General features: G+C 45.3%; 1 protein-coding gene across 1 annotated transcript in view; it reads left to right on the top strand.

Moving 5' to 3' along the window:
* CFAP47 (cilia and flagella associated protein 47) overlaps positions 1–18,269 on the top strand; it is a 702,231-nt gene that overhangs the window by 168,334 nt on the left and 515,628 nt on the right. Inside the window, exons 27-28 of the mRNA XM_082245539.1 lie at positions 5,911–6,011; positions 8,574–8,714. Coding sequence (XP_082101665.1) covers positions 5,911–6,011; positions 8,574–8,714 — 242 coding nt within the window. The remainder of the gene's footprint in view (positions 1–5,910; positions 6,012–8,573; positions 8,715–18,269) is intronic.

Genomic DNA, 18,269 nt, shown 5'->3' on the forward strand with positions numbered 1-18,269 from the left:
TTTCCTGCTTTACTTCCAGGCACTTTTTGCAACTTGGCACTGTGCAAATTTAACTGACAATTGCGCGGTCATGCAACGCTGTACCCAAACAAAATTTACATGCTTTTTTTTCCCACAAACAGAGCTTCCTTTTGGTGGTATTTGATCACCTCTGCGCTTTTGATTTTTTGCGATATTAATAAAAAAAGAGCGAAAAAATCGACATTTTCTACTTTGACAGTTAAAAAATATACAATATATTCAATTTTTGTCATATATTTAGGCCAAAATGTATTTAGCTACATGTCTTTGACAAAAAACCCTCAATGAGCGTATTTTTAACGTCTTTAAGACCGGAAGATTTTACCCCATTCCTGACGAGGCTATATTTTGGGATTCGGCACTGCGTTACTTTAACGGACAATTGCGTGGTCGTGCGACGCTATACCCAAATTAAATTTATGTCCCTTTTTTTCCCCACAAATAGAGCTTTCTTTTGGTGGTATTTGATCACCTGTGCGATTTTAAATTTTTGAAAAAAAGAGGGATAATTTTGAAAAAAAAAAAAAATATATATTTTTTTTTATATTCTGATATATAACATTCCCAAAAAAATTTAAAAATCTAATTTTTTTAACATTTTAGGCCAATTTGTTTCCTGCTACATATTTTTGGTAAAAAAAATCACAATAAGCGTATTTTGATTGGTTTGTGCAAAAGTTATCGCGTTTACTAACTACGGGAAAGATTTGTCATTTTTATTGTTTATTTTTTTTTATTAGTAATGGCGGCGATCTGCGTTTTTTTTTTTGCGGGACTGCGACATTGCGGCGGACAGATCGGACCCCTAACTGACATTTTTGACACTTTTGGGGGTACCAGTGACATTACTACATTAATCAGTGCTATAAATATGCACTGTTACTGTAATAATGACACTGGCAGGGAAGGGGTTAACTCTATTGGTGATCAAGGGGTTAAATGTATGCCTCATTCTTACTGACGTGTGTGGGGGGAGGAGATTGTGTGACACAGACACAGATCGCAGGTTCAGCTATGCTGAATCCTGTACTCTGTGACTGTCTGTCACATAGGAGATCCGCCTGCTTTGTTTACACAAGTGGGCAGATTTCCTCACTCGATCCCCGAGGATCGGGGAAGAGCGGTGGTGATCCCCGCTTCTCCTCCCCTGGCCCGACTCCCGCTGTGTCTGAATACAGCAGGAGCGAGCCTCCGGCGGCGCGCACGCGCCGCTGAGAAGGGGCTGGATCCAGCGACGTAGGTCTATGTCGCTGGACGATAACGAGCCACTTTGCCGCAGTACCAGCTCAGTGAGCGGTCGGCAAGTGGTTAAGGACATTTTCTGCAAACAGGACAGGCTTCATCCCCTTAGTCTTTTCTGGAAGACCCACCACTCTGACATTATTACGGCGCTGTCTGTTTTCCGCGTTTTCCATTTTGGCTGCCATCAAGCTCACCTGGGATTGCAGCTCCGCTATTTGAGTGCAATGTGTGTTTGCAGCATTTTCCACCTCGGAAATCCATCCTTCCGCCCCCATTTACTGGCCCGAGATTTTATCCAGATCTTGCCTAATTAGGGTACACTCAGAGGGCAGATGATCTATTCTGAGCATAAGGGCAGCCTTGCAGCCGTCTATAGCCTCAATGATTGGCTTAGTAATGTCAATAGCCTGTGGGCCCCCCTCCCAAGGCACGGCAGAAGCAGATGGAGCAGGTTTCACAGGTTGATCGCTGCCTCCGGGCTTCTGGGCACCGTCCTCCATCTTGGCTTTGTGCTTGTTGGGAGAAGGGGAGGACACCACACGCGCCGGCATGATGGCGGGGGACAGAGGTCTGTGACTGCTGGGACTGGGGAGGCTGTGAGGCAGACGCCAATTTTCACCCTGCCATTGACCAGCTGTGCTCCCCGACAGTATGGAGGGTAAATGGTGTGCTCAGGGTGAGCTGTAATCCTGCGATGGAATCGGATGGTTAGAGGATACAGTGGAGCTCCAAGATAGCGCATCCTGTCACGTTCACATCGGAGCCAGGCCCCATCCATGGCCAGTTTAACCTTTCTAGCGGTATTCCCGAGTGTGGCTCGGGGTTAAATTCCAGTGCCAAAAGCTGGATCCTGGTAGAGGGGTTACTTACCTTTTCCCCGGGATCCATCGATGTATGCGGGCGGTGAACGGCGGTGGAGCTTACTCCCGATCCTCTGTTTTCCCCTGGCTTCCGTCTTCTGTGACGTGACGCTCACAGGGGGGTGGAACCGACAGCAAATTCAAAAAGTAAATGCACAAACACACTGATACACTGTAATCCTATTGGATAACGTTGCCAAAATAAAATTAATTGACCTTTGATTGCCCCCCAGTGCTTTCTCCATTACACTTCCTGCATTTTTCCTGTACCTTGTGTCTGGACACTGCAGAGCGACCATGGCATCAAACAAGCGTGCCGCAACCTCAAAAGTGGTATATGACCTGCTGGGCGACAGCGATACAGAATCACTTGCAGAATGGAGTGATAGCGATTTGTGGGGAAGTTCGTCATCGGATGCAGAAAGCGATTTCAGCGATGATGCTGCGACTGTGCCCAGCGATGTGCGGTCTTGGTGCTCGATCAACTGTGGTACGGAGCACGTAGCGCCCCCAAGGTTCCCGTTTACCCGGTTGAGGATGACAACCCCTTGGCATACCTGAACCTTTTTTTGACCGATGAGGTTATTGAAAAGATTGTTGTGGAAACCAATCTGTACCAGGAGCAACAAGCCGCAGGCGGTTTTGAAGGAGCAGGATGTGGGAACCCGTGACCAAAGCGGACATCTGGAAATTTCTGGGCCTAATTATTCTGCAGGGAGTGGTGGGGAAACCCCTGCAGAAGTGGTATTGGACCACAAACAAATTACTGACCACTCCTTTTTTTGGTACGGTTATGTCGGAGTACAAATTTTCGCTCATTATGAAGTATTTGTACTTTACAAATAATGACGAATTTGACGAGACTTCTCATCCAGGTCCGAAGCTCAAAAAGATTTGGGACGTTTATCAACTAATTTTGAAAAATTTCCAGGAGTCTTATGTCCCAGAAAGAGACATTTGTATTGACGAAAGTCTAATGACCTATAAAGGGAGACTCAGCTGGATACAGTATATTGCGTCCAAGAGAGCACGTTTTGGCATAAAGTAATTTATGCTGTGTGAATCCAGCTCTGGATATATTTGGAATTCGGTCCTATACACCGAATTCTTTGGAGAGGAACCAAATTCAACTAAAGGTTCAGCAGCTATGGAATGGCAACCGCTTCAGTTCTGACGCTGATTGAGCCTCTGCTGAATCAGGGGTACTGTGTCACCACAGACAATTTTTATACATCCCCAGAACTGTTTGAGTTCCTTCTACAACACAAGATGGATGCGTATGGGACCATTAGAGCTAACCGGCATGACATGCCCCCCACATTTGCCAACAAAAAGCTCAAGCCCGGAGAAATTGTTGCCTGGCAGAAAGGAAAAATGTTGGTACTGAGATGGCTGGACAAAAAAAATAGTCTGCCTGATGAGTACCATCCACAACATCTCTACTGTCATGGTACATACAAAAGGTGGAAAAGATGTTATGAAACCGCAACTGGTCATGGATTATAACCACACCATGGGAGGTGTGGACAGAGCTGACCAGGCAATGACTTTCTATCCGGCAATGCGGAAACAACAGAAAAAATATTATAAAAAAATATTCAGGCATCTCCTGGAACAGTGTTTGTGGAAAGCATTCATTCTCCTAAAAAAGAAGAGTGACAGGCCTGTGGTTCATGCAGACTTTGTGTGGAAAATTGCTGAGCTCATATTTCTCAGGCACCAGACACCAACTGTAAGTAGATCCGGACGCCGTGCTGCTGGTGTTGTGAACCCCGAATGTCTGACCGGTCGTCACTTTATAGACCACATTCCACCAACCGAAAAGAAGTCTGCACCCACAAGGATGTGTGTGGTTTGCTGTTCCAAGTGTGACGACACTGGACGGAAAATCATAAAAGAAACGCGGTACTACTGTCCTGACTGTGACGTTGGACTTTGTGCTGTACCCTGTTTCAAAATTTTCCACACCCGGGACGTTTATTGAAGCAATATGACCACTAATATTGCATCCTTTTTGGAAAAAAAAATATTGCATCCTTGTTTGACCAAAAAAAATGTCAGTGTTTTTCATTACGTTATTTACTATAATTTATTGAATAAAAAGTGTTATTTTTTTTTGAGAAAAAAAAAGTGTTATTATTATTATATTATTATTTGTTATTATTTTATAGTTATTTATTATATTATAATTTAGGATTTTGTGTTTAAAAATTTATCATACCCGGGATGTTATAAAGAAGAATGCACAGCAAAAAGAAATCATATATAAATAGTTGGTTTGGGCTGCTCATCCTTAAGAATTACTAGCAAAATAATGGTACCACTTTCAGCACCTAAAATCCGAAATAATCATACCATCAGGGAGGTTAAAGCCTTGTACACACGACGAGAACATTGGACGAATGATTGTCATTTTTTCTTTTTTTTTTTTGCATGAAAACTGTACTGAATAAATGGAAAAAGTTTGTCCCTTCGGATTATTTTGGATGAACTGTCATGATTGGCTCTCGAAAGCTGTGTACTTATGATCAGATTATAATGCGATCGCTTCAAAAGCAGTATTATTCGTCAGATTTTCTGATCGTGTTTACAAGGTTTTAACCTTCCTAGCGGTATTCCCGAGTGTGACTCGGGGTTAGATTTTAGTGCCAAAAGCGGTAACCCCGAGTCACACTCGGGGTAGCGCTAAGAAGATCGCTGGATGCTGGAGGAGGTTTTACTTACCTTTTCTCCGGGATCCAGCGAAGACTGCGAGCGGTGTGCGGCGGCGGAGCTCTCTCCCGATCGTCTGCGACCCCCGGCTTCCGTCTCCGGCGACGTGACGTCCGCCGGGGGGTGGAACCGGCGGCAAATTCGAATGTAAAATGCACCAAACACACTGATATCGTTCAAAATAAAATCACATTACATTACCCCCCAGTGCCCTTTCCTGCAGTTTTACTGTACTTTTTATGTAAATATATGTATATATATATATATACATATATATATATATACAGTATATATATATATACGTATATATATACACATATACATATATATATATATATATATATATACACACACACATATTATATATATATATATATATATATATATATACATATATATGTATATATATATATATATGTGTATATATATATATATATATATATACGTATATATATATATACACGTAATTCTTGGGAATGAGCAGCCCAAACCAACTGTATACATTATATATATATATATATACGTATATATATATATATATATATATATATATATATATATATATATATATATATATAATATATATATAATATATGTATACATACATATATGTATACATACATATATATATATATATATATATATATATATATATATATATATATATATATATATATATATATATATATATATAATATGTATAATAAATGTATACAGTTGGTTTGGGCTGCTCATTCACAAGAATTACATGCTTTCAGCACCTAAAATAATGGTACCGCTTTCAGCACCTAAAATCCAAAAGAATCATACCGCCAGGGAGGTTAAAGAGCATTTATCTTGAATGAAAATACTAAAAAATTGATAAATATTGTTTTCCACAATTGATATAGTTATTGACAAAGTAAACAAAACAAAAAAAGTCAACAGCTTTTTAATGTTTCGTGGTAGAACTACAGGGAAATGTGTATTGATTGTAGCTTTCAAGACAAGGCTAAAAGGAAATGTTATTTGTTGTTGGAAATTAATATTTAAATCCTTCATAAATTGCATTGAATCATTCTTATTTTACTTTTAGGTTTCCTCTTCAGGTTGCTGCTGTAGCTGAAAACTGCATACTCACGGTGTATCCTTATTTAGCCTTCCATCGGACTGATCAGCAGGTCATCCTAAGAAGTGGTAAATCTTGTAATTTTTACTGAGTTGAGATATCACTTGCGTTTTATAGGCACACGGTTGACAGTTTACATTGTAGTTTCCACCATAAGGTGTCAAAAACAGGTGGTAGTGATGCACTGAGCGCCCCTGATGTTTCTTTATAAACTGGAGATAAAATCAAGTTCATTAAGTTCTGGTTAGCCCACAGTAATCGCATTGGGTTTGGAATGATTAACACAAAGTAATCTAATTTACACACAAAAAAAGATATCTATTTACAAAGTGTTTTTATTGGATCTTGGTTTGCCCACTAGAAGATCTTTTGGAATATCAACAACTACCTTTTGAGAATGCAATCCAATTGTATTTTATAGTAAAGGATACCCTGTAGTAGATTTCTCCTAGAAACCCACTTTCGAGAAGACATATAGTTGAAGCAGATTTAGTCCTTTTAGATCATTATTTATAGTATATGGATGATCCACTTATATAATTATAATGTCTGTCTCACTTTAACCCTAATGAAACCCTCATTTTACCACTAACGCTCAGGCTTACCTTCTTTGTGACCCTTACTCTAACTCCCATGCTTACTTTTCTGCTACTCCTGTCACTAACCCTCCCTGGATTCCTCACAAAAAAATCTCCCTAAATATCACTCTAACCCCCTCTGTAACCCTTACACTAACCCAAAAAGTAACTTTCCTGTAACCCCCCTCCACAAACCCTCCCTATAATCTAACCACTAACCCTCAAACTGCAGCTTTAACACTAACCCCCATACGTACCCTCCCTGTAACCCTAACACTAACCCTCCCTGTAACCCTCACATTAACCCTCCCTGTAACACTAACCCTCATGTTTACCCTCCTTGTAGCCCTAAAACAAACCTTCTCTGTAACCCTCACATTCACCCCCCCTGTACCCTTGAACTTACCCTCCGTGTAACCCTCACATTAAACCCCCCCGTAACTCTCACACTCACCCTCCAGGTAACACTCACACTAAATCACCCTGTAATTCTAATACAAACCCTCTCTGTAACCCTAGTACTAACCCTAGAATTATCCCTTTCTGTAACCTTAACATGAATCCATGGACCTTAACACGAATCCTGACTGTAATTCTAACACTAACCCTTCCTTGTAACCCTAACTCTCACCCTCACACCAACCCTCCCTGTAATTCTAACACAAGTCCTGTTTTTAAAATTAATTTTACTAGTAAGCCTATACACTTTTTAAGATAAACAGTATTAAATCGTCCAAACAATAATTCGAGAAAAATGATTAGTGGGCTCATGCATGTAAAGATCAGCCTACCTGACTTAACAGGAACTCTAATGCAGGCAGGTGTGAAAGTTTTGAGTATATACAGTGAATTGCAATTTTCACTAGACCCTGAACTACCAAGCTAAATGTTGGATTGTTTAGGGTGGAAATGAAATGGCTGTACTTAGCCAACATAAACTAAAAGATGTGGTCATCATATTTATGATGACCACATCCAGCATTCCACTTGTTTCAGATTCAAGCAGATATTTTTAGCAATGTGAGTCATTTAAAGTAGTCTGATAAAGCTGATCTGCTTGATAGTAATGACTGAGATAGCCAAGCCAGACCAGACCACATTAACTCCAACATCAACTACTATATTAAGGTGCAGAATGAAGCAAATAAAATATTATTTTAATGACTAACTAAAGGCTACAAAGCATCCTTTACAATAGTAGCATTAACAGTTAGGCTTAGCCAGTGCATACTGTTACTCCGGCATAACTCAAAACATATAAACTGATGTAACGTATATATACTCGAGTATAAGCCAACCCGAATATAAGCCAAGGCACCTAATTTTACCACAAAAAACTGGGAAAACTTATTGACTCGAGTATAAGCCTAGGGTGGGAAATGCAGCAGCTACTTGACCCAACTGGACCACCACGAGACCCAAAACAGGGGCTACGGGCATAGTGCAGGGGCTGCGGACATGGTACAGGACATGCAGGGCTGTGGGCATGGTACAGGAGATGGTACAGGCATGGTACAGCAGATGGTACAGGAGAGGGTACAGGCATGGCACAGGAGATGTTACAGGCATGTCACAGGAGATGGTAGAGGCATGGCACAGGAGATGGTTCAGGTATGGCACACGAGATGGTACAGGCATGGCACAGATATGGCACAGATGGTACAGGCATGGCACACAAGGGACACACTTGGCACTGATGGTACAGGTGATGCAGGGCTGTGGGCATGGTACAGGAGTCTCACTTACCTTTACCTGCAGTGCTGTGGAGGAGTCTCACTTACCTATCCGCTTTACAATTAAAAATGGCGCCGCCCGGCGCCAACATGTCACTGCGCATGCGCCGTCTGCCCGGGAATAGCCGAACGTGTACGGGCTTTCCCAAGAGGCAGCGGCACATGCGCACTGACCAGGGAAAAGGTAAGTGAGACCATGACTCGAGTATAAGCCGAGGGGGGGCTTTTTCAGCATGAAAAAACATGCTGAAAAACTCGGCTTATTCTCGAGTATATACGGTATTTTCTTGTGATTAACTGTGTACTTGCCTTTATTTAGGCCATAACGGAAATGGAAAAAATGGCAGCACTAGTGAAGCTGTTCTGCGTCCTTGCTACATACCAGAAACGCCTTCTCAGAGCACATCCTCCAGCTCCCTTGGCGCTGTTACAAGCTCCACGTATGAAGAATCAGTCACAGGTATGCAGAACTTCCAATTCAACTTTCATTTTAAATTAGCTAATTTAAAAGATGTCCAAAGCCTTACAGTTTGCTTTAGAAAGCAGCCACAGCCTGAGTATAAAAGCCTGTCCCCTGCCAGCATACGGCAGAGAAGTCTTGCTCTCTGTATGGAATCAGTGGTTTCTTTGCAGAAGTCCAACATGGTTCCCTGCTGAGGCCTAAATCAGCAAAGCTCATGCTCCCTGCTGATTGAAAGGATCTAGTTCTGACTTGGTACAGGGTTTATCAGCTCTCAGAAGAGAGACCGTTCCTTACAATGGAGACAAAGGGTTCATTTCTGCAGCATACTGGCGGGGGTTGGAATTTTTTATCTAGGCCTATGGCTGTTTTCCAATGAAACAAACTAATATTTTGCACACCTTTTGTTTTGATGCACCTGGAATGTATTTATCTATTTTAAAGGGAATCTACACCAAACAATAAGGGTGTTAGACCTATTATGACATCTGTTTCCAGGCAATTCTGCATTATTTAGTGCACCCTTTTTTAGACAACAGTGATAATATTAGCACTTTTAGTTTTAGAAATCCAGAGTTGAAGAAGGATTTTTTTATAGCTAACCTCTTAACTTAAAGTGTATATCAACTTTAGTAGTCCAATTTTAAATGGAACTAAACAAATCTACTTAACAGCATGCCTGAAATTCTGTCATATTTGCTTGTGCTGTCAACCTAACTGTAAAACCATCAAATGGCTAGTGTTATAACAGGTCACGTGTGCGTTACAATAGCAGTTACAGATCAAACAGTGGCTAAGATGGCAGCTTCCTTGGCTAAAAAAGATAGGAGGGTATAATTCTGCTTTAAAACCACTTTGAAACCTGTCCAAAGCTAACATTTCTCACATTTTTTTTGCTACTAAATAACTTCGAACCCCCAAACATTTAATTTATTTATTACAGTTACAGTTACTTATATAGCTCTGTCAAATTTACGCAGCATACTGTATATATTATACATTCACATTTACATACTGTATATATTATACATTCACATCAGCCCCTGCCCCCAAGGAGCATACAATCTTATGTCCTGATCTCACACTCATACATACACATACTAGGGCCAATTTAGACAGGTGCTAATCACCTATCAGCATGTCTTTGGAGTGTGGGAGAAAAGCAGAATATCTGGAGGAAACCCACGCAGGCACAGCGAGAACATGCAAATTCCATGCAGGTAGTGCCATGGTTGGGAATTCAATAAATGACCCTAGTGCTATATATTTTTCTCTTACGTCCTCCGACAGTCGCCGCCCACTCACAAGTCTTCACCAATGGGTATTGACCTTAGCTCCGCAGGAGTAGCTAGGCACAAGATTTGTTAATAACAAAAGCTTTTAGCATAGACACACCCCTAGGGGCTGTCCCCTTAGTCAATACCTCCCTGCACCAGCATTCCCAACTCAGTTTGATCTTGCCTAGCTTAGGAGTAGCAGGCTTTCCTGTGCTGGGGCTTCAGTCTCAGCCTTCTACCCTTTTTTTTATTTTATTTCAAGTATTTTTCTTTTCTTTCCTAGCTGTTATTTTGTCAGCTTTAGTTTAGGGATCTTCGGATGAAGATGATCATGCGGAGCTGGGTCTCGGACTGGCCACCCTGGATCCCAGGGCTGAGGGCCAGATGGATCCCCAGCCTGCCATCGAGCGTTCAGCTACGGTTTGCCCTGGCGCCATGAACGACCCATCCCTGCTCGCTGCAGGGATGCTGCCTGTGAGGTGGCTACCTCACTGGACGCCATTCTGCGGTCTCGTGTTGCAGTCCACAGCGTCCTGGCTGCGGCACTTCCTGTCATCTTGATAGCGGTTTGTCGCTGGAGACGGCTCCCAAAGCCATCCGGTACGGTAAGCACCTTCTGTGTGGGGACCATCTGTGTGGGTGTCAGTCTGTGGCTGTGTGTACCCCCATGTCTGTGTGAAATGCGGGCTCCCTGTCAGATCCCTGTATGGGTTAGCATGCCTTTGTGGGCTGCGAGGGGGGGGCCCCTCCCGCTCTGCTGTGAGTTCTGCCTGGGGCAGATTGGGTGCAGACATGCTTGAGCGGCGGCCGCTGTTGCGGCCCACCATTTTTTTGCAGAAATGCTATGGACGGCCCTGTCCCTGTACAGCGCTGTGTTTTGGCACCACTCGCCGCCATTTTGGCAGGCCGTGCTCGTTCGAGCACATGTCGGCGCCATTTTCTTGTAGCCTCTATCCCTCAGCCGAACGGCCATTTTTGCGGAGCCTTCATAGGCTATATAAGTCAGCCGGTTATTGCATCACTTCCTCTTTCTCTGGAACAGCGATCGGTGGCAGCAGCCTGTTTGTGCTCTCTCCAGGTTTTTCCTTCATTGTCCTGTCATTCCTTGCTCAGTGTTCTCTATCCCTGCGGGATCGGTGCATGCAGTAGTGTACGGTGGGCTGCGCTTGCCGTGGTGTTAAAGGGCCAGTACCTTTTTTTCCCTTCATTGCTGTGGGCATGGATTCTCAGGATAGCAAGTTTCCCCCCGCCCTGGTGGGGGACCAGGGGGCCGCTGCACCCCCCGAGGGGGCTGATCTGGCCACGGTAGTGGCGTCCTTAGTTTCTCAGATGCATGTGCTGATGGCTGAACGATCCGCAAAAAGAGCCAGGTTATCCATTTCCTCTGATTCAGAGGGCGATGTGGCTGCTGTGGCTGGCGTACCCTTCTCAGGGTCTCGCTCATCTCTGGACCTTATGGGGTCTGAGGGGGAGGCGGAGGTGGAAGGGGTTGATGTTTCTCCCCCTGGCTCACCTGAAGAGCTTGCCCTCATGGATGAGCTGATTGCCTCCATTAAGGATACATTGCACCTGGAGGATGAGCCCACTCCTCCTGCTAGGGTGTCCTCCTTTGGGACGCAAAGAACCCGCAAATCAGCGCAGGTTTTTCCCTGCCCTGCAGAATTTCATCATACTGTTAATGAGCAGTGGCGCAATTTAAAGAAGCCCTTTACAGTGCCAAATAAGTTTAAACTGCTTTATCCGTTTGCGCCCTCCACCGACGAGCGTTGGTGTGTGGCGCCTCAGGTGGATCACGCGGTAGCCGTTTTAAACAAAGCTACTGCGGTTCCTTCTGAGGATACCCCGGTTTTCCTGGACAGGAGGTTGGAGTCTCTTGCCCGTCATGCCTATATGGTTGCTGGTTCTATGCTAAAACCTATTTTTGCTTCGGTTATGGCGGCCCAGGCGGTTGCCGATTGGACGAAGGTGCTCAGGCGCACCCTGGTGGCTGATTCGGCTCCACCTACCACGTTGGCTATGGTGGATCAAATCCATCAAGGAGTCATGTACTTGTGAGATGCGGACTTGAATTTGGCTCCTTTGGCTGCACGCCTGTCTAGTGTGGCAGTGCTCAACCGTCGCCTGATATGGCTGAAAAGTTGGTCGGTCGACCAATCTTCTCGCAAGACGTTGGCGGATTTTCCCTACGTGGGATCTCGCCTTTTTGGCGAGGCTTTGGATACTCTGATTAAAGGAGTTACGGGGGGCAAGAGTACTCTCTTACCCCAGAATCCCAAGCACAAATCTTTCCGTGGCAAACGGAACTCCTCGTTTAGGCCCTCTCAGGGGTCCTTTCGTGCCTTTCGGTCGCAATCCAAGGGCAAGCCCTTCAAAGGCCAAGGCTCCCAGAAGAAGCCGTGGGCGGGTAAGCAAAAATCCGGCCAGTCCGGTTCAACAACCCACGCCAATTCCGCCTGAAGGGGCGCCCTCACCCGTTTCTGGGGTGGGGGGACGTCTGCGCGGTTTCCTCCAACCTTGGCTGATCCGCATTCAGGACAGGTGGGTTCAGGAAATCGTTCGATCTGGTTACAAGATCGAATTTCTCTCTCGGCCGGCGGGCAGATTTTTTCCCTCAAATCTTCAGCTGTCTCGGGAGCGCTTGCAGGATCTGCACCTGGCGGTGCGGGACCTGCGGGCCCAAGGAGTGGTGGTTCCGGTGCCTCATCGGGACAGATTTCGGGGGTTTTACTCCAATCTGTTTACTGTGCCCAGAAAGGAGGGCAAGGTGCGTCCGATTCTGGACTTGAAAGCTCTGAACCGCTTTGTGCGGGTTCGCAAGTTCCGCATGGAATCCCTGCGCTCAGTGGTGGCTGCCTTGAGTCCAGGGGAGTTCATGGCCTCCATCGATCTGAAGGATGCGTACCTACACATCCCCATTTTCGAGGGTCACCAAAGGTACCATCGATTCGCCATTGCGGAGGATCACTACCAGATTGTGGCGTTACCTTTCGGTCTCGCTTCGGCTCCGCGGGATTTTACCAAGGTGCTGGCACCGGTCCAGGCCCTGTTACGGGCACAGGGCATTGCCGTCTTGGGGTACCTAGACGATCTCCTTATAAGGTCGAATGCCAGCCAGAGCCTGGTGACCGACCTGTCCACCGCGGTGCAGACACTGCAAGAGTTCGGTTGGACCATAAACGTTCCGAAGTCGACTCTGTGTCCTTCGGTTCGCCTTCCCTATTTGGGGATGGTTCTGGACTCTGTTCAGGCGAAGGTTTTCCTACCGGAGGACAAGCTCCGGACGCTTCAGGACGAGGTCAGGTCCCTCAGGGACAACCAAAGCTCGTCCCTCCGGACATGCATGAGATGTCTGGGGTTGATGGTCTCAGCCTTCGAGGCGATCCCCTTTGCCCAGTTTCACACGCGGGGTCTCCAGGCGGAGATTCTTGCCAAGTGGGACGGGTGTCCGCAGTCCTTGGATCTGCGGATCTCGTTGAGTCACCGCACCAGAAGGAGTCTTCTGTGGTGGCTCCAGTCCCCGACGGTGTCGGGGGGCAAGTCTTTCTGTCCGTTGTTGTGGACGGTAGTCACCACAGATGCCAGCCTGTCGGGCTGGGGTGGTGTCCTGGGCGTTCTGTCCGCCCAGGGAACTTGGTCGGAGGAGGAGTCCTCCCTTCCGATCAACATTCTGGAATTGCGAGCAATAAAGCTTTGCCTTCTGCAATGGTCGGAACGGCTTCAGGGCCCTCCGGTTCGGGTTCAGACGGACAATGCCACCGCGGTGGCCTACATCAACCATCAAGGGGGCACCAGGAGTGCCCGAGCAGCTCGGGAAGTGGCCGTCATTCTGTCTTGGGCTGAGACGCACGTCCCGGCGATAACGGCAGTTCACATTCCGGGGGTGGAGAACTGGCAGGCGGATTATCTGAGTCGCCAGACCCTGGACCAGGGGGAATGGTCCCTTCACCCGGATGTCTTCCAGATGTTGTGCGTGAAGTGGGGTTCCCCAGATGTGGACCTGTTCGCGTCTCGTCTAAACAACAAGGTGGAAAGGTTCGTGGCAAAGACGCGCGATCCTCGGGCGGACGACTCGGACGCGTTAGTGGCGCCCTGGCATCGGTATCGTCTGATGTATGCCTTTCCACCGATTCAGCTGCTGTCCAGGCTCCTTCGCAGGTTAGCCTCGGAACCGCATACGGTGATTCTGGTGGCACCGGACTGGCCTCGCCGGTCTTGGTAAGCAGACCTCGTCAATCTGGCGGTCGACGCTCCGTGGCGCCTGCCGCTTCGGAAAGACCTTCTGCCTCAAGGGCCGATATTCCATCCTGCTTTACAGTCGCTGGCTTTAACGGCCTGGCTGTTGAAAGCCAGGTCCTGAAGGATAGGGGTCTCTCCCCTGAGGTCATTCCCACTTTGATCAAGGCTAGGAAAGCCTCTTCGGGGGAAGATTTACTACCGTACTTGGAAAGCATACTTTGCCTGGTGTGAGCCCAGGGGGTATTCCCCTCGTTCATACTCGGTGTCAAGAGTGTTGGCTTTCCTCCAAACTGGAGTGGACCAGCGTTTGGCGCTGGCCACGATTAAGGGCCAGATTTTTGCGCTGGCCGTTCTTTTTCAGCGCCGTGTGGCGTCCAACTCGTTGATCCGCACCTTTGTTCAAGGGGTGCGCCATTTGGCCCCTCCACGGAGGGAGCCTTTGCCTCCATGGGACTTGAACCTGGTTCTGTCCACGTTGCAACATGCTCCCTTTGAAAAGATCAGGGAGATCTCGTTGCCTCTGTTGTCCAAAAAGGTGGTCTTGCGACCTAACCCGTCCTTTCTGCCGAAAGTGATCTCGGATTTTCACCTTAATGAAGAAATTGTCTTGCCTTCGCTCTGCGCGAAGCCGAAACATCCTAAGGAGGTTGCCTTACACTCCTTGGATGTTGTCCGGGCGATCAGGGTTTACCTGTCTTCCACTAAGCCTTTTCGCAAGTCGGATTCCCTCTTTGTCCTTCCTGAGGGACCTCGGAAGGGCATGGCGGCGTCGGCTGCCACTATCGCCAAATGGATTAGACAAACCATTGTGCAGGCCTATGCCTTGAAGGAGAGGGTTCCTCCCTTCCCTGTGAAAGCGCACTCTACCAGGTCTTTGAGTACCTCTTGGGCTTTCCGGCATCAGGCTTCTGTGGCCCAGGTGTGTAAGGCGGCGACTTGGTCGTCCGTTCACACCTTCTCAAAGTTTTATAAGGTGGATGTTCAGGCATCGGCCGATGCCTCCTTTGGCCGTAAAGTTCTCAGTGCGGCAGTGCCTTAGGGACCCTTGTTTTTGGGTCCTTGGCTGTTGGGGTGTTTTACCCCTGGGTTACTTGTTTTTCCTGGGTTGTTGCTCCTGTTGAGCACGTTTTCCTGTTGCCCAGTTGGTTCTCTTACTGTGTGTAAGGTTCCTTTCTCTGATGTGGGTACTGCGTTGCTTTTTCTGCGGCTGCGCCTCCCACCCCTCAGGTCTACACTGCTTTGGGACATCCCATTGGTAAAGACTTGTGAGTGGGCGGCGACTGTCGGAGGACGTAAGAGAAAACGGAATTGTTGTAAAATCTTACCGTAAAATTCCTTTCTCTTAGTCCTCCGACAGTCGCCGCCCCCCTGCCCCTCTTGGGGTTTTTTGTGTACTCTTACTACTATGCTACCAAACTGAGTTGGGAATGCTGGTGCAGGGAGGTATTGACTAAGGGGACAGCCCCTAGGGGTGTGTCTATGCTAAAAGCTTTTGTTATTAACAAAGCTTGTGCCTAGCTACTCCTGCGGAGCAAAGGTCAATACCCATTGGTGAAGACTTGTGAGTGGGCGGCGACTGTCGGAGGACTCAGAGAAAGGAATTTTACGGTAAGATTTTACAAAAATTCAGTTTTTTTAAGCAGAAGCCCTGGAGAATAAAATGGTGATAGTTGCAATTTTTCATGTCACACGATATTTGCGCTGCATTTTATCAATTGCAAATTTTCAGAAAAAATAAACTTTCATAAATTTTAGTGCACCCAAAAACAATAAAATACCCATTTTTTCTGAAAAGTATAAAATGATGATGTTATACAAAGTAAATATATTGGAATGTTGGCAAACTTTAGTAAATTGATCATAGGTGATGCTTTAAAAGCCTTTACAGGTTACCAGTTTGAGGTTAAACAGGAGGTGCTAGAATTATTGCTCTCACTCTGATATTTACAGTGATACCTCACATGTGTGGTGTGATCACTGTTTACATATGCGCGTGGGACCTACGTGCGCATTTGTATTTGTGCATGATCACTGGGAAATAGGGGCACTTTAAAAAATGTAATTTATTATTTATTTTATTTGAATGTATTTTCTTTTTTTACCCTGTACCTTTTAATTTGTTTTTTTTTTTTTTTTTTCTAAAAGAAAAAATCACGAGGTGTAGAAAAGTCGTGTCATTAGCTGTTACGCAGCAAAACATATAACAGAGGGTTGAGCAAATGTTTGCATGTACACAACAGAGGTCATATTTAAATTGAAACAATAAGCGTAGCTATTGGTATAATCAATCAGAAACAGTATTGTTTTGCAACCCAGACATCCTATCAGGGAGCAAGCTGTGTCATAGGGTGGGGGCAGCACTGCCACCATAGTTTCCTAGCGTTCAATATGGTTTTAAAGAGGAAAAAAGAGGAAGAAAGAAAAGCAGCATTTGCAAAATACATTAAACAGAACATATTGTTGCATAGTTGCATATAGATTGGTTGCCAACATCTGGTAGTACGGAAAAGAAAAGGGTTATCATACATCTGATACATAGGGTGTAGTCTTGAGGAGGTTTAGATAGGATTGTGACAATTCAGTTTATACCAGTTTGAGCACATTTCCCACTGGTTGTGTGTCTTTTTTGTGCAGCCCTCAGAAACAGCTAGCATGTATTCATATGAGTAGTGTGTGTGTGTACCAGGTGGATTATCTCATAAAAAGAAATATGGTTGAGAGATTTCCAGTTTCTAACGATTATTAATCTGGCCGCTAATAGAATATGTACTGTCATGTACCTCATGGACATGGGGATGTTGTCAATGCCTATGCTGAGTAACGCCAGTTCAGGTGAGGGTTGTATGTAATTTCCAGTTACGTTGGTGATGGGCTGGAAAATATTGTTTCAGAAGGGAGCAATAGTTTTGCATAACCAAAGCAAGTGGTATAAATCAGCTGTTCTTCCACAATTCCTCCAACACAGAGGTGTTGAGTTCGGGTTGAATGTGTGTATGTGTCAGGGAGTGATATACGGTCTTAGATTCAGTTTGTAACTAAGGTCCCAAAGACTAGAGAAGCGTGTCATGGGGAGGTTAGCACATATGGCATATTTCCATTGGGAAGCACTTAAAGCAGTACCTTTGTCTCTTTCCCATTTATTTATTGGGGGGAATTTGTTAAATGAGGATTTGTCTTGCAGTAAGCTGTAAAAAAGGGTAATATCTATAGTTGTTATAGTGTCGGACTTAAGATACATCCATACTTTCTTATAAACATATTTGTGGAGGTGGGGATTAAGGATTAAACAATGCTTTACTTGGATGTACTTGTAGTACTCTTTGTTCGATAGTGGGAAGGACTTTTGCAAGGGGGAGAATGGGATAAGGAGGTTATATGAGTTTAGATCAGAGATGGATAAGGTACCCTTTTCCTCCCAAGATTTCATAGTAATTTCTGGTATGAGTAGTGATAGTACAGAAATTGAGAGTGGAATCTTAAAAGGACTGCCCCCAATGTAACATTTGTGGTGAAGTATTCAAACGCTCTTATAGTGGCTAAGATTGTTGGGGAAAGATTCCTTTTTGTCATTTTCCCTAGAGGAATGTTAAATAGCCAGTTTTTCAGGTTGTTCTCTGGGACCTGAAGGTACCTTTAATTTTTTTCATCAACATCCTCTTTATGGATAGATCTGAGGTCTATAAAGCTAGGCACGCCGGCCGAAAATCGTCTGAAACAGTCGGTTTGGCAGTTGCCATACATCATTTGGCTAACTTGTACACCTCCTCGTCCAACAGAAGTCGACCTGTCGACCGGCTTCTGTCGAACGAGCATGCTGGAAAACCAACATCACATCAATGGCAGCGAGCACTGTGTTCAGGCTTTATGGGCAGTCAGGGGTGCAGTCCCCCTGTCTGAACACAATAGCTCATTGTTAGTATGGCAATCCATAGGCTTTTTTCATTCAGCCCATGCACACCCAGCATTAGACCCCATATCTCTCCTCTGCCCTCCAAAGCAGCTAATCATACAAACTGGTAATGACTAGTAAACAAACAGCCAA

The sequence above is a fragment of the Pelophylax lessonae genome (genome assembly GCF_965119305.1).
Source record: "Pelophylax lessonae genome assembly, chromosome: 2".
NCBI classification, from domain to species: Eukaryota; Metazoa; Chordata; class Amphibia; order Anura; family Ranidae; genus Pelophylax; species Pelophylax lessonae.